Source organism: Desmodus rotundus, chromosome 1 (genome assembly GCF_022682495.2).
Source record: "Desmodus rotundus isolate HL8 chromosome 1, HLdesRot8A.1, whole genome shotgun sequence".
Taxonomy (NCBI): Eukaryota; Metazoa; Chordata; class Mammalia; order Chiroptera; family Phyllostomidae; genus Desmodus; species Desmodus rotundus.
Genome location: NC_071387.1, coordinates 17,584,361 through 17,599,300, shown reverse-complemented (window position 1 = coordinate 17,599,300; position 14,940 = coordinate 17,584,361). Strand labels below are relative to the sequence as shown.

Below are 14,940 nucleotides of genomic sequence, written 5' to 3'. Positions count from 1 at the left end.
TTTCAACCTGGGTGGTAGTCTGCTTCCCTTCAGAAAAGACATGGCTAGTAACTTGCTGTTATGCAAAGTATATTTTGCTATATATAATTAGCACTTTTTTGCCCAAATTTTTGAGGGAAAAATAAAGATGCACATTACATGTGGGTAGTACTGATTCCGTATCTATATAAATGTTTAAAATTGTTTTATTTATGCTTATATGTTAAAAGTGTAACTCTTGAAAGCAATAACAACATCCATATGCAAAATAATACCCTGAAATACAATAATCTGTCTTGTTTCTAAATATAAAAAATAAAAAATTGAATTAAAAAATTAAAACGAAAGGTTTTTTTCCTGAAAGTTTGGGCCAAAAACGTGGGTTCACATTGTACACAGAAGCACCTACATGGCAAATATCATCCACTTCTCCTAATCAAGGATTGTGGAGGTTTTCTCCTATTTTCAGGGGAATACCTCTCTGCACCCCGTTACAGTAATGCTAAAACAAGGGGGCAAACCTCCCACTGCAGTGAATATCTGTTATTATCCAAATCTGCTACTTTAAGTGTTCTAAGTTTCTTTACTTGAAATTCTCATTTAGAATCTCTACTCATCTCTGATTTGACTTGTTTTGGTTTTCTAACAGCAAATGACCTTCTACTTTGGCTTTAAGAATGTGGAACTATTGTTTTCTGGCTTGGTGATCAATACAGCTGGAGGTGAGTAAACCATCAGGTGGTGTTTGAAGGTGACAGTCACTTGAGAAACAGTGGCAAAGAATCTGGAAACCCAGCATCTCTTTCTGTTGTAATTACTTAATCATTATGGTTATTAACCACAACCATCTTGCTTCATGGGTAAGGATACACAATGCTTATTTTAGAGTTTCTTAAAAAATAGTTTAGGAGTCTTTTGCAGTCCATTTCCTTTCATCCTTTTTCCAGAGTGTTTCCTTGTTTGATAAGTTATTGGTCAGGTACCTAAGACTGTAGTCAAGTTAAAATAGCATAAGCATTTTATATATACCTACCACAAAATAACTTTAGATTAAAAGCTTTGTTGCCCTGGCTGGTGTGGCTCAGTGGATTGAGTGCCACCCTGCGCACTGAACAATTGCAGCTTGATTCCGGGTCAGGGCACATGCCTGGGTTGCTGGCCAGGTCCCTATTGGGGGTATGCGAGAGGCAGCTGATCAGTGTTCCTCCGCCTCTCTCTCTCTTTCTCCCTTCCTCCCCTCTCTAAAAATAAATAAGTAAAAACCTTTAAAAATTTAAAAATAAAAGCTACTGACCTAGTACATTGCTGCCATTTTACAGATGAATTAAACTTCAAATAGTGAAATGCTTAGCCCTAAATTACATAGAATTAGTGTCAGACCTGGGACAGGACCCCAGACCTCCTGGACCTGCTTAGCCCAGTGTTCTTTCTAGTGTATGGAGCTGTGCTCTACATCATTTCTGATTCTTGGCATGGCCCATCTTAGTGTCAGTCCTAGACTTTGGGGAACTAATTCCCTTTTCTTTGTGTCTATAATGTTGAGTTGGTGTATCTTAATTTCAAATTGCACAAGCTGAGTAATCAGTTGGACTGCTTCAGGTGTAGTTATATCTTTTGATCCACAAAATCAATTTGATCTGGGAAGAAGGGGAGTATTTAATTCAGGTGGTGTGGTAAATCATAAGTTGGAATACATTCTTAGCATTACCAATGCCTCGCAGTGTGAAAGACTTAGAATTGAAATGCCTGTTCAAGAAATAGAGTCAGCACTTACAAATAAGTTGTTTTGTTCCTCATATGCATAATGTATTCAGAAATTGAGAGTAGCACCTTTTCTGTGTTGTATTTCTAGCTTGGACAGCACGCCAGCAAATGATTTTGCAGTGTTTGACAGTACCACCATCTTTTCTTTCCCTACTTAGAAATGGCTGGAGCTTTTGTGGGAGTGTTTTTACTAGCAATGTTCTATGAAGGACTCAAGATAGCCCGAGAGAGCCTGCTGCGCAAGTCACAAGTCAGCATTCGCTACAATTCCATGCCTGTCCCAGGACCAAATGGAACCATTCTTATGGAGACACACAAAACTGTTGGGTAAGAAGATCAAACAGATCCAGATAGGAATTCTGGAGAGCTGGGTTAGCTAAGCAGCAAAGCAACTATTTTATATGCAACAGCCCCCCTTCTTGAGTGAGTGAGTCTATATGACCTTTATCAATAGTCTTTGGAGGCTTGTGGTTCTGGGTCATGAGCAGGTCAAAGGAGGAATGATAAGAACCCTTCTGCAAACATGAATGTTTGTTCTGAATTATAAGTATGGGTCACTTTAGAAGGAGGTAAGGAATCCATATTGTAAAATATTTGCCAAAGTAATAAGTTAAGAAAAGAAATTCAGGTCAGGGTATAGAAGAATGACAGAATCCAATTGATTCCTTTCTCTAAAAAGCTGTACCTTCCCAGTTCTAGTCTCAGTTTGCTTACAGTGTAAGACTGTATAAGTGTCTGTATTCCATCAAAGAAGGTATTTGAATGACTATTGGTTTTTCCTACAGACTGACAAATGCATTTTGAAATTCAATCTTAATAGAAATGTAGGTCTGAAATCTAACTGAGTTCAAACAGTCCTACAGACCAGTATATCCTGCTCTCAAGTAAGCACATTATTGATTCATTACCCTGGAAGCCCAAACAGGTTGTGACTTACCTAAGGTGACAGAACTAGTAAGTGATGGAGGGGATTAGTAGCCAAATCTCCTGATCCTTTATTAAGTATTGAGTTGGCCAAAAAGTTCATTTGGTTTTTTCCGTAAGATGGCTCTAATAGCACTTAGTTGTCTTTAAGTTCATTCAAAACAATTTTGTTAGATTGTATTGTGACAGCTGTCATATCAGCATGCATTTTAAAAAAACATCAAAATTGGTGAATTTTTGTGTAGCAACATTTCCGGTATATTATGCTTTATTATTTCAAGAAAGGTTAAAATGCAACTGAAACACAAAAAAAGATTTGTGCAGTGTATGGAGAAAGTGCTATGACTGTTCAAATATGTCAAAAATTGTTTGTGAAGTTTTGTGCTGGAGATTTCTCACTGGACGATGCTCCACGGTAGACCAGTTGAAGTTGATAGCGATCAAATTGAGACATTAATTAAGAACAATCAGCGTTCTACCATGTGGGACATAGCTAACATACTCAAAATATCCAAATCAATAAAGCTATTAGTGAAAATGAAAACTGTGTCTTATTTTACAGGAAAAAAATCACATGAACTTTTTGGCCAACCCAATACTTTCTACTACACCATCCAGCCCTCAATTCTATTTTCATTTTTTTTTAGAATATGAACTTTGCAAAGTTGGAAGGCCTGAAAATGTTCAGGCAAATAAGTGGAAAGGTTTAGGCTTCCCTGTCAGGATCCAAGATGGAGGTAAATCAGGGGCTTAGGCCTCCTTCCTCTCCCTACCTTCCAAAGAGGGTTCCTTCTGCGGACTTACAACCATAACCAGCCATTGCTTATAAACCTGACCACCCTATCATATTTCATTTCCAGGGACAATAAACAACATGCACATACACAAGTCCCCATGAGCCACCAGCGTGGCTGTGAGGGAGTCCAGTTCAAGCTTTCATGGCAACTGTACCCCCTTTCTCCTGCTTTGCAGAGCTGTCTGAACACTCCCAGGGCTCTTTGATTGTTATTTCCCTGTTTCCTCTCCAGACAGCAGATGCTGAGCTTTCCTCACCTCCTGCAGACAGTGCTGCATATCATCCAGGTGGTCATCAGCTACTTCCTCATGCTCATCTTCATGACCTACAATGGGTACCTCTGCATTGCTGTAGCAGCAGGAGCCGGCACAGGATACTTTCTCTTCAGCTGGAAGAAGGCAGTGGTGGTGGACATCACAGAGCATTGCCATTAATGCCACACTCCGTGGTGCGGCCTTACGGATTGCAGTGGGAAGCAGTTCAAGACTGGAAGACATAATTCCTACTCCAATCTTCCCTTCTTGCTCCTTATCTCCTTACACACACACCTGCCCAACAGAAGCTTAACTTACAGTCTCTGAGCTAAAGTGATAACCCCCGTGATTGTTCTTTTTCCTGCCCTGAGATTCCCATTTCTCGGGGTAAAGCCACCCATGAGATGTCTTCTTCTCCACCATTATCTTAGATCCAAGTGATATGTTCTTGTCTAACCAGGTAGCTTTCTATTCGATGACTTGATTACCTGCTTTCTTTTTTTAGTCTTGTTTTTATTTGTAACAGACAATCTGTGAATTTGGTGGGTTTTTCCTGGGTCAGTGATGGGACGGACTAAGTTCAGCTAGGATTCATGGCAGCTGAGGGAAATTCTTGCCCAACTAAACCCAAAACCCAAACTTAACATTAAAAAATAAGGACTCAGTGAGTGGGAAATACATTGTGCCTTTCCCTGGGTGTGATGTGTTGCACCAAACTCTTTGTGGTGGGCAGAGGATGGTTTGAGACTGCAGACAGGTCTGGAGCTTGCAGAAGCTCACATTCTAGGTGGCTGACTTATCTGTTATGTTCCCACTTAACATTTTGATTAAGATGACCTTGTCAATCAAAAAAAGGTGACAGTCAATCTGAGAAAATGGAAATAGATGTTTTCAAATCAAGCCATTGACATTTTACTTTGACTTGGTACCTTGGTTTGTCCCAACTGAAGTAGCACAAGAGTTGGAACCATTATCTCCCCTTACTGTTTTTGTGCATCTGCCTCTACACCAGTGGTTTTCAAACTGTAGCACGCGTGAGAATGACCTCGAGCGTTTGTTAAAAACACTAATTGCTGGGCCTCAACCCAGAGCCCCAAACTGGCATTTCTAACAAGTTCCTAGGTGATGCTTCTGCTGATGGTCAGGGGACCATACTTTGAGAACCTCTGCTTTAAACCTGGTAGGTTGAGCATAGGAATTTGAATTACTGATTGGTAGGTGGTATGTCTGGGCTTCACTCAAGTACTAAATGCTGCTGGTCAATACTTAAACATTCCACAAACATTTGTTCAGCTGCAGCTGTGTGTGTGTGCCCGAGGACACAGGCACAAAGGGCTGTAGCCAAAGTAACTTTTTATCAGCACGTATGGAATCACTGGCCCTTAGTTTTAGAGATCTGTAGTTTCTTGAAAATAGCTTAAAGATTGAGGAAGACCTTTGATCTGTAGTGTAAGTGAGCCAGCCATAGGCCAGAAGGACAAAAGTCTAACCCTGTCTTCGGAGAGGCTGAGGGTGTGGTCTGTGGGTGGCCAGGCACTCCTTAGCCCCCGACACCCACACCCAGAGGGTCCTCATCCTCTAGTGTCTAGTGGCCATCTTTGTCACTTGTGGGGCTTTATTAGATCACAAGAGGCCAGAACCTCTTTTCTCAACGGAGAATCACATTGGACTTTAATCTTTTCAGTTGTTAGTCCACACTGCACCTTTGTTCCCAGTCCAAACTACCTCCATAAAGTGACTCTTCTATGCTGGTCTGTTAAATCCTGCCCTCCTTGGTGCTAGACTCCAACTGTGCCTCAGGACAGAAGACAAAACACAGCTATCCTGTTGGCCTCTGTGGTGGTTTTGAAGTTTGTACTTTCTTTGTAGGTACAGTTAAATATTGGAGCAAGGAATGTGTACTTCCATGGCTTTGAACCAAGAGAGGATTATGAGCCTACTGGATCGAGGTTAAAACCTAAGAATCAACGTTTAGAGTTGTGCGCTTTGTCATTCCAACCCCTGTAGTGCTGTTCCTTAGCATGAGAAGAGTGACAGGTACTGACAGATCCAACATCAAGGAGTAAATAGCCTGTTATTGCCTCAGAAGTCAAAGAGTAATAAAACCTTGAGAAATGAAATAAGAATGTTTAATAATTACCCTGGTGCTCTCTAGAAATCTTGGCATGAGCTGCTATGAAATACCCTTGTAGGAACAGGACCTTATCATTTGGATTTTTTTAAAAATCAAGGCCAGTTTAGACAAAGTGCTATGAATGAAACTCCCAGAGAGAAACATCAGTTCGGGATAGGTATTCAAGATAGTCTTCTGAAAAACCTGAATTCCAGCAATTCTTAAGAGTAGGTTGCCAAAGCAAGAAGCTAGTGAAGGAGGAAAAAAAATTAAAACGTAAAGCCTTTTCTTGAGCTCTTGGATTGTGATAATGTAATGATCTTGTTGACTTTCATTTCTGTGTCTGTTCATGTGGAATTTAGTGTCTGACGACTTTGTTCCTTTTGGACCCCAAATTCTCGTTTCTTCCTTCCCTGTTCACATCCATTCGGAGCCTGTATCCCCACCTCTTTGGCCTCTATTTTGCTCTCCATTTCCCTTTTCTGTCTTTCACAGATAAAAGATAATGTCTTTTATCCCGTATATCTTGTTTATCAGATCTCCCCAGCCCTCCTGAGGCAGTGGACCTTACTACGCAGTGGGCAGGGATGTAGATACCAGCCGCAAGTTGTAAAACCCGGTAGAGACCTTAAGCACGTGTCAAGGAACAGTTGTCCCACCGGAATTTCTGTAAGGTTGGGTAAAGGGCCACCTGGTATCGTCTGCAATTATGGGATCTTAGTTGTTTCTCCAGTCTATGCTGGAGAAACACTCAGCCCCACAAGGCTCACAAACAGGGGACCCTCCATGTCCACCAGGGAGTTAGAGATTAAGGTTTCTTAAATACTACTATGGTAGGGTTGTCTGGAATTCCCTTCCAGGCTGTGGGGCACTGGTCTTGAGTTCTAGCCACAAAGAGTGAGGAGCTTGAAGGAGATGGGGCAGGGGGTACACTTAACATGCCATTTAATTTTGATCCTGCCCTCTCCAGCTGCTTCCTTCAAAAGGTACATTGAAAGACACAAAGTCTGCATTTGATATAATGCCTTAATCACTGGTTCTACAATTAATGTTGACTGCTTTAGATTGTAAGCTCCTGGAGAGCAGTATTGCAGTAGTGGGAATGTTTTAACAATGCCATGTACAAAAGAACAAAATAAATATTTTGATTTTGTGATTCTCTGCACGTCTTTTTACCCAGTCAGAATAAGCGGTCTCTTCATCATGCGCATTGAGTCTTGGCCATTACCATCGGTTTTTAATGTCAGTCTTTAAGTGGCACGGTCCCTTTATGTTTGCATTTCATTCTCTTGCTCTACTTAAAATGTTAAGCTAATACATGATAGATCTACGTGACCTTCTGCACAGGAGACAGGGTCTTCACGAAGCTGCAAATATCTCAGCGTACCAGGGATTTCTGAATTTACAAGCTGACTTGTTGGCCCTGGTTGGTATGGTTCAGTGGGCTGAGTACTGGCCTGTGAACCGAAACGTCATCGGTTCGGTTCCCAATCAGGGCACGTGCTTGGTTTGTGGGCCAGGTTCCCAGTTGGGGGTATCCTTCTCCCTCTCTTCCCCTCTCTCTAAAAAATAAAAGTCTTAAGAAAATAAATAAAGCTGACATGTTGTATCATGATCCCTTGGCTATATGCTGTCAGGCAAGAGGCCCTGAGTTGGGCCTCAGGGAGCTTCACTAACGAGCCTTGAGGTGAGCATCGGCCCTGCCTACCCATGGTGATGCCAGAATGCTGGTGTTATTTGCCCCTCCCAGTGGCCCCCAGATGGCCACCTTACCATTCAGCACCACTTCCGGTCTCTTCCATAGTGTAGTATGATGAGCATGGACTTTGGAGTCACGTGTTATCTGGGTTTGGATCCTGGCTCCATCATTTACAGAAATGTGACATTCAGCAAGTTATTTTAATAATCCCTAAGCTTTAGTTTTCTTGGTTATAAAAAGGCAATACTAGTACCTATTTGAATTAGGAGCAATATGTATAAAGCCTCAACACGTAATAGGCATTCAAGCCATAGTGAGTGAGTATGTACTTTTTTTATTATCTGTTTATTTCCTGTCTCCTTCCAACACAACATAATCTCCATAAGGGCAAAGATTTTATTTTTTGTCTACTTTGTTCACTGATATGTATCACTAGCTCCTAGAAAATGCCTGACACCTTGGAGGAGCTGAATACATATTAGTTATTGTTACATGAGCTTTGAATTGAACTAGATAGAATGATTACACAGCTCCATAAGTGTAGTTGCTGATAAAAAGATAAAACAGCAATAATAGCAACAATGATAGTTACCCAGCGCTTATGGACCAGTCACGGTACTACGCTCATTTCACTATTTCATTCAATTTCCACAACTGCCCCTTTACATACATATTTTATCTCCATCATATTGCTAAGGCAGGTTCACAAAATTTAAATCATTGGCTGCAGATAATAGCAAAAAAGTGCTGAAATTTCAGCTCAAGACTTTCACTCCACAATCAATGATTTTTTAACCCTTTTAATTAGGTAACTTTCCCAAACATACACAGAACTACAAAGAACCATGTTATGAACCTGTTCTGCACCTACCACTCAGCTTCAAGCAACAGTGATTAAATCCACAGCCAACCTGGTTCCGAGTTAATGGTCTTAACCCCCTGCTATAGAATCAAGTTAGGTGGAGCAGAATATTGACTCCTCGTGAGCAGAAGAGCAGAACGCTATAATGACAGTGGTTAGGAAAGCCTTCTTAAGTTCTGACTTGGTTCAACTCCTCCCCTGCTCACCATCAGATCACCCAGGCTTCATGTGCAATCCCAGGGGATAGAACCTTCATTCCCTGCTGTCCTGTGCTCAGGACGTGTGAGGACTGATCCAAAGAAAAACCGCCTGAGAAGAACTCACTTTAAGTGTACGTGCTTAATTTGGGAATGAAGAATTTTCCACTGAGGCTCATTACTGCCAAGGGGCTTGGGGGGTCCAGAGAAACAAGTTCAGAGTGGGAGATCAAGTTTACACAAAAATCACCAAAATCTAATCTCCACAAGAGCAGGGACCTCTGGATTTTGTTCACCTACGTTAGGAAGTACCTAGAACAGTACCTGGCACATCATGGGCACTCAATAAATAACTTGCTGAATAAATCAAGTAAATGAAAGTCAGTGACAAGGCTGAACTGGAAGTGTCCTGTGCTTAGGGTCTTTTAACAAAGAAGGGAAGAATGCTGTCACGTCTGAGGCAAAGTAGTGTTTCAAGTCTGGGGTTAACTGTGCTGTTACACCTCATAAAGGATGTCTCATACTTTTCCAAAAATATATTTATTTTTAAAAACAAAAGTTAGACAAGTTTTATGGAGTCAAATTTTCCAGAGACAAACCAGAATTTGGATTTCAGCTTAGAGTGAAAGCTAAGCATCAGTAATCTCATGCAGAAGTACTTCTCTTGGCAGGAGGTAAAACATTCTGAGCACTCCATTCCCCAAATCTCGTTTGTACTTCTGCCATCATTTTGCACCATTCCCAGGCTCTGGCAAGCAAGATAATCCACCTCTAAAATTCAAAACTTCCAAATTGAGATGAACGATTGCTGGGCTTGGCTTGAGGTTTATAACCAATTCGATCATTAATCATCTGCTCCCGGTTCTTGGGGTCACTGCTAAGCCCTATGGCACCTTCTCCATCACTGCCTCCTACCACATCCACGTCTTCCTTTTGTTTCTTCCGGGTCTGAAAGTATACAAGTTTTAGGATTAAGGCAACATTCTTCCCATTAGCAAATATTTATTTGGCACCGCCATGTTCTTGGTATAGCATAAATCCTGAGTCATAAAAATGTGATCGAACTGATTTCGGTAACAAACGAAGTACGAGTTTTCTTCCGGTTTCATTTTAGTTCAGGGCACAACTCTCCCTCCCACCTAAGTTGCCCTAAAACAGGTCAAACCCACTGGACACACTGCCTTTAGGAGAAAAACTCACTCAATAGTGAGCTGACTCTGCAGAATCAAAGATCGCTATGCTGGCACTTTATGAAACTCTTTCCAATGGAAGTTTAGACCATACTTAAAGTTCATCCTTAAGAGGGCACTCTCAATATGAGCTTTTAAAAAGCAAAAAATTTCGATGCTTAGAGAACACTAAAGTCTGTGGGATGAGCAAGAGGGGAAACAAATCCAAGCTATCCGTCATAGTAAGAACCATGCACAGACTGGGAGCTAAGCCCCCGGAGATGCAGATCAGAGCAGGACCAAGTCAGAGGAAGTATCTGAGAATGGACAGGCTGGTAACCTGCCTAATGCCACACCATTATCTTCCGGAGCACACTTGACAGTAATTCCTCAGTGTGATCTAATAACCAGAAATACAGTTTTATGTGTTTAAAAAAGCACATGTTCATGGATATGTACAACATGTAATGTCCTCTGCCAAACAGTACAAAATATCTACGAGGACAGCAAATGAAAATAGACTCATATTGGCACCTCCGTTGAGCCTGGTTTGCAGGGGACAGATGCAGAGAAGAATGTACTCATTCCTGCCTTCAAGGAGAATGTGGCCTAGCGGAGGGAAACAGAAAAATGGACAATGACAAGAGAGTAGCAGTACCTATGAGAGGGATCAGCACAGGGGGAAGAGGCTGAACCTAACCCAGGCTGGGGCGAGTACTCAGGAGAGATTTCTGGGAGGAGCTGAGTCAAAAGAGGAATAGGAGTTAGCCTGGCAACAACAAGCAAAAGGCATTTCAGGTAAAGGCCACAGAGTGCAGAGGCACTGAGAGTCAAGTTAGAGGTAACTCGGCAGTGAAAGATAACGTGGAGAGGTGAGCAAGGGCCTTGTATGCCATCCTAAGGAATTTGGAGTCTAACCTGAAGGCCACTGAAGATTTTTTTTTTTAAGATTTTATTTATTTATTTAGAGGGGAAGGGAGGGAGACAGAGAGGCAGAGAAACATCATTGTGTGGTTGCCTCTCACGTGCCCCCTACTGGGGACCTGGCCCACAACCATGGCATGTGCCCTGACTGGGAATCAATGAAGATTTTAAGTCTTATTAATGCACATCTAATAGCGTGGGGTAAGGCTACACTTAATACATACTGAGCTCCGACTATGTACTACATCCTGGGAACTCAACAGTGAAAAAGACAGGCGTGACTTCCACAATCGAGGTTCCTATTGTAAACGATTTTATAGTAAACAAATCATTGTAAATTATAATAAATGCTACAAAATCAAAGACTAAAGTGCTCTGAGAGACCCTAATGAGAATGGATAGGAAGGACACACCTAAGTTGACAGGGTCAGAAGAGGCCTCTCACCCTGAGGAAGTGACATTTAAACAGAGACATGAAGAGGGAGGGCAATACTATGTGCAAAGGCCATGAGTGATAAATAGTTTTGCATGTTCAAGGAAACGTAAGAAAGCCAGTGTCTGGGGTCCAGAGGGCAAGGTAACAAGTGGCAGGAAGTAAAACCTGAGAGGGGCCAGAACATACAAAATCCTGTAGGTCACAACAAATTCAGATTTTTATCTTCAGCACAGCAAACCAGTGAAGAGTTTTAAGCAGGGGAATGACATGATCAGAACATTTTTAAAGATCATTCTAGATGCCTGATGAAGAATGGATTGAAGAGACAAAAATGGAAGTAGAAAGCCACTTAGGATGCTACTGAAATTGATTAGAGAGAGATAATGGTTACTTGGACTAGGGTTGTAACGGTGGAGATGAAAAGGTATAGGTAGGTTCTAGAAATATTCCGGAGGTAGAATCAAAGGGTTTACGGACAGACAGTTTGTAAAGGGTGAGGGAAAGGGAGAACTCGAGAGTGACTCCTAGGACTGGGGCTTGAGCAAATGCATGGATACTGAAACGAGGAACAAGGAGGTGAAACTGGCTTGAGGAAGAAATTGAGTTTTTTGTTTGTTTTAACATGTTAAGTGTAGTGGGCTGAACAATGAAACCGAAAGCTGTCAGGTCCTAACCCCAGGAATCTGTAAACATTGTCTTATACAGAAAAAGGATCTCTGCAGATGCGATTAAATCAAGGATCTTGAGCCGGGGGCGTTACCCTGGATCAGCTGAGGAGGCCCTAACTGCCATCACGTGTGTCACTGTAAGAGGGCAAAGGGAGACTTCACGGAGAGAAAGGAGAAGGCAGTGTGATCAGAGAGGCAGAGAGCTGAACGACGCAGCCACAAGTCCAGCAATGCCAGCGACTACCCAAAGCTGAAGAGACAGGAACGGATTCTCCCCGAGAGCCTCTGGAGGGAGCACGGTCCTGCTGACACTGTGACTTTTGGTCCAGTGAGACGGACTGCAGATTTCTGGCCTACAGAACTATGAAAGAATAAACTTCTCTTGTCTTAAACCTCCAAGTTTATGGTAATTTGTTACAGTAGGCACAGGAAATTAATACATTAAATTGGAATGCCTGTAAAGCATCCAAATAAGCTATTACACAAGAATCTGGAGTTCCAAAGTGAGTTATTGTTTCAAATATACCTAAGGGTTTGAAAGTTGTACTCTTACCTCCAAGTCCTTCCGAATGCTCTCAAACTCCTCGATGTCATCAAGCTTCAGCTCCAGGCGGGTCGGTTTTCGTCGCAGCATACTGAAATCAACACTAAGGGCCAGGCCCAGTGAACTATTAGCTGTTAAAAATGGCAGAGAGGAGGAAAACCTGGAAGGGTTAAATCGCAGCTGCAAATACAAAATCAATTTGTAAGCATGCACACTAAACTGAATGGCAAAGCAAAACACACAAAGACTTCTAAGTCTTTAGCTGTCTGAACATTACATTTTTGTTACATGATAGAGATCCACAACTCGGTTATTCCAAACAACTCTTTCTTCATGAACTTAAAATAACAAGTTCCCTATAAAAGAGAATTCTAGGCAAGTCACTTTAATCTCATGATCCAATCACATTCAAAGACATTTTCTAGCTAAGAGAATAACTTTAAAACATCACATCTTAATTCAGTAACACTAATTCGGTGTTAGTGGGAGAGTATACAAGCCATTAAAGTTGATCAACTATACAGAATTGTGAGAGATTTGTGAGCACTCCTGAATACTCCTGAATCAGTTTACTGAATCTCTTGAAAACTCTAACTCACCAATTCATGGGGTTATCATTAGGGTCTAAACAGGTCCTAAATAGATAGATCGTTCATTAAACAAACACTTCTTTGTGCTCCAGTGCAGGGTTAAAAGGCACAGCCACAGCGTGTAGAGAAAACGAACACGCAAAGAGAAAACTGCATAGTGTACCAGGACCATTGATGAAGGTAATGCAATGGCATCACACAGGCCCAACCCACTCTGATTGATTTGGGGGTGGACAGGGACAGGAAGGACTTCCTGGAGGAGATGAAGTCTTAGTTGACAGGCAGAGAAAGAGGATTAAGGGCATTCTAGGCTGAGAGAACAAGGATGCAAAGGGGCTCCAGAGAACACTCCAGTCTGATAACCCAAGGTAATGCTTATGCTAACAAAAAACATTTTTTGGAGGAAAAAAAAATAAAACTTCCCCATTGAGTTTAAAATCTATTGATGACATTCATCTTTGCATTCTCCACAGCATCCAGTAGAATGTATCTATAATAATCAGGCAGTAAACGTTTTGTTGAATAAACCAGAGATCCAAATAAAGCAAAGTGAATTTTCCTTGAGCATTGTGCTGTGCTTTTCCCTTCTCGTTCTTTACATTGTTTTAAACACAGAATCTCTGTGATGTTGGCAAAATTATTCCTATTTTACAAATGAAGTCAAAGCTGTTGTTTGGTTAACAAATGTCAGTCTCCCATAAAAATTATACATAGGTTACAGAGTGAGGATTAAATGAGAATGAGTGAGCGAAAGCTCCTTTATTTAGAGACATAAATTATTATTACATCTTATCTAGGATGTAGCTAGGAGCTGCAAAGTGTACAAAGAAATGTTTCCTTCTCCCTCCCATGAAAATTGGGATGCATACAGGTGATATTATCAACATACTAGCATGTTGACATACTAGCATGTCACATCTCAAATTGCATTGTACTAAATTAGATACTGTGTTGATTCCAATGTAGATGCCTGGTGGAGGAAGCCAAAGCTCCGGGGAGAAATGCTGAAAGGAAAAACACTGCTTCGCCCTGTCTTCACTTTTCCGCAAACTGTGAAAAGCTTGCCACTAGGGGGCAGTATAGGATAACGGGTAAAGGTTGCTCGCTCTGGAGGGAAAAGGGCAGAGAGCAGAGGTTCTAATACTATCCATTGCTTATCTTAAACAATTAGCTTCATCTTTTACTAAATCTTATTTTCTAAATCGGCACTCTATTATTATATGGCCTGAATGACGTAATGAAGACTGAGTTCCTGGAATATAACTTATTCAGTAAACGCTCAATAAATAACAGCCATCATCATTGTAATTGTCCTTGTGGAGAGGGGTGGGAAACACTCCTATCCAACTAGAGAAACACCAATATTTTGAGCATCACCCCCGACATGAGGACAAAAACATTATCTTTTTCATCTCTGTGCGCCAGCACCCAGCGGGGCACAGGGCCATGCAGAGTTGTTTGCATGTACCTGACTCCTCACAGGCATCATCTCACTCTGAATCTGATACAAACAGCAGGCTGAAACCAGCAACAGCAGGCCGTAGCTCCTCCGCTGGGTCTTTATTTTACTTTGGCGCTAGAGGGCTCTTTGAGCTTAATCTCTCACTGCTGCCCAAATTCACCCACCTCTAACAGAGCCCCACGGGAAGAACTTCCGGACAGCGGCGAACAGTTCGCCTGCAGCAGCTTCAGGGCAGCCCTCACGGGCCAGAGAAAGAGTTTCCATGGCAACACGATCCCCCGCTTTGGACCACATAAACCAGTTTACAGGCCCCGGAAGCCCTCAATTCGCTCAGTTCAGCCCGGGGCCGCGGGATTTGGACCTACCTCTTCTCAAGCCTGCTCAGCCCCGTTCGGAAACGTCCGCGCCCACCGTGAATCTTCTGCTAAGCACCGGACTACACTTCCCAGGCTGCTTTGAGCCTCTCTCCTCGCAAAACCTCGACCTTCGCGTACATTTCTCGGTGGCTCTACCGGTCGCACTTCTAGACGTTCCCACAATTTTTCTTTCTTACTACGAC

The 14,940-nt window shown here is 42.0% G+C and overlaps 2 protein-coding genes across 7 annotated transcripts in view; one reads left to right on the top strand and one right to left on the bottom strand.

Moving 5' to 3' along the window:
- SLC31A1 (solute carrier family 31 member 1) overlaps nucleotides 1-6,986 on the top strand; it is a 31,312-nt gene extending 24,326 nt beyond the window's left edge. For all 3 annotated transcript variants that reach the window (XM_045196956.3, XM_024562181.4, XM_045196957.2), the window contains exons 3-5: nucleotides 629-701; nucleotides 1,902-2,070; nucleotides 3,696-6,986. In XM_045196956.3, coding sequence (XP_045052891.1) covers nucleotides 629-701; nucleotides 1,902-2,070; nucleotides 3,696-3,897 — 444 coding nt within the window. In that variant the 3' untranslated portion in view covers nucleotides 3,898-6,986. The remainder of the gene's footprint in view (nucleotides 1-628; nucleotides 702-1,901; nucleotides 2,071-3,695) is intronic.
- Nucleotides 6,987-9,112: 2,126 nt separating this feature from the next.
- CDC26 (cell division cycle 26) lies at nucleotides 9,113-14,887 on the bottom strand. Of its 4 annotated transcripts, none has more exons than XM_024562272.3 (3): nucleotides 14,747-14,887; nucleotides 12,339-12,509; nucleotides 9,113-9,536 (listed from the first exon to the last, which is right to left on the bottom strand). In XM_024562272.3, exons 2-3 carry the CDS (start codon nucleotides 12,417-12,419, stop codon nucleotides 9,360-9,362), a joined length of 258 nt encoding a protein of 85 aa, XP_024418040.1. In that variant the 5' UTR covers nucleotides 12,420-12,509; nucleotides 14,747-14,887; the 3' UTR covers nucleotides 9,113-9,359. The 4 variants fall into 4 exon arrangements, with proteins under 4 accessions (XP_024418040.1, XP_024418039.1, XP_024418041.1 ...); XM_024562271.3 differs by having other exon boundaries at nucleotides 12,339-12,460; nucleotides 14,747-14,886; XM_024562273.2 differs by having other exon boundaries at nucleotides 12,339-12,432; nucleotides 14,747-14,886.
- Between the last annotated feature and the right edge of the window lie 53 nt (nucleotides 14,888-14,940).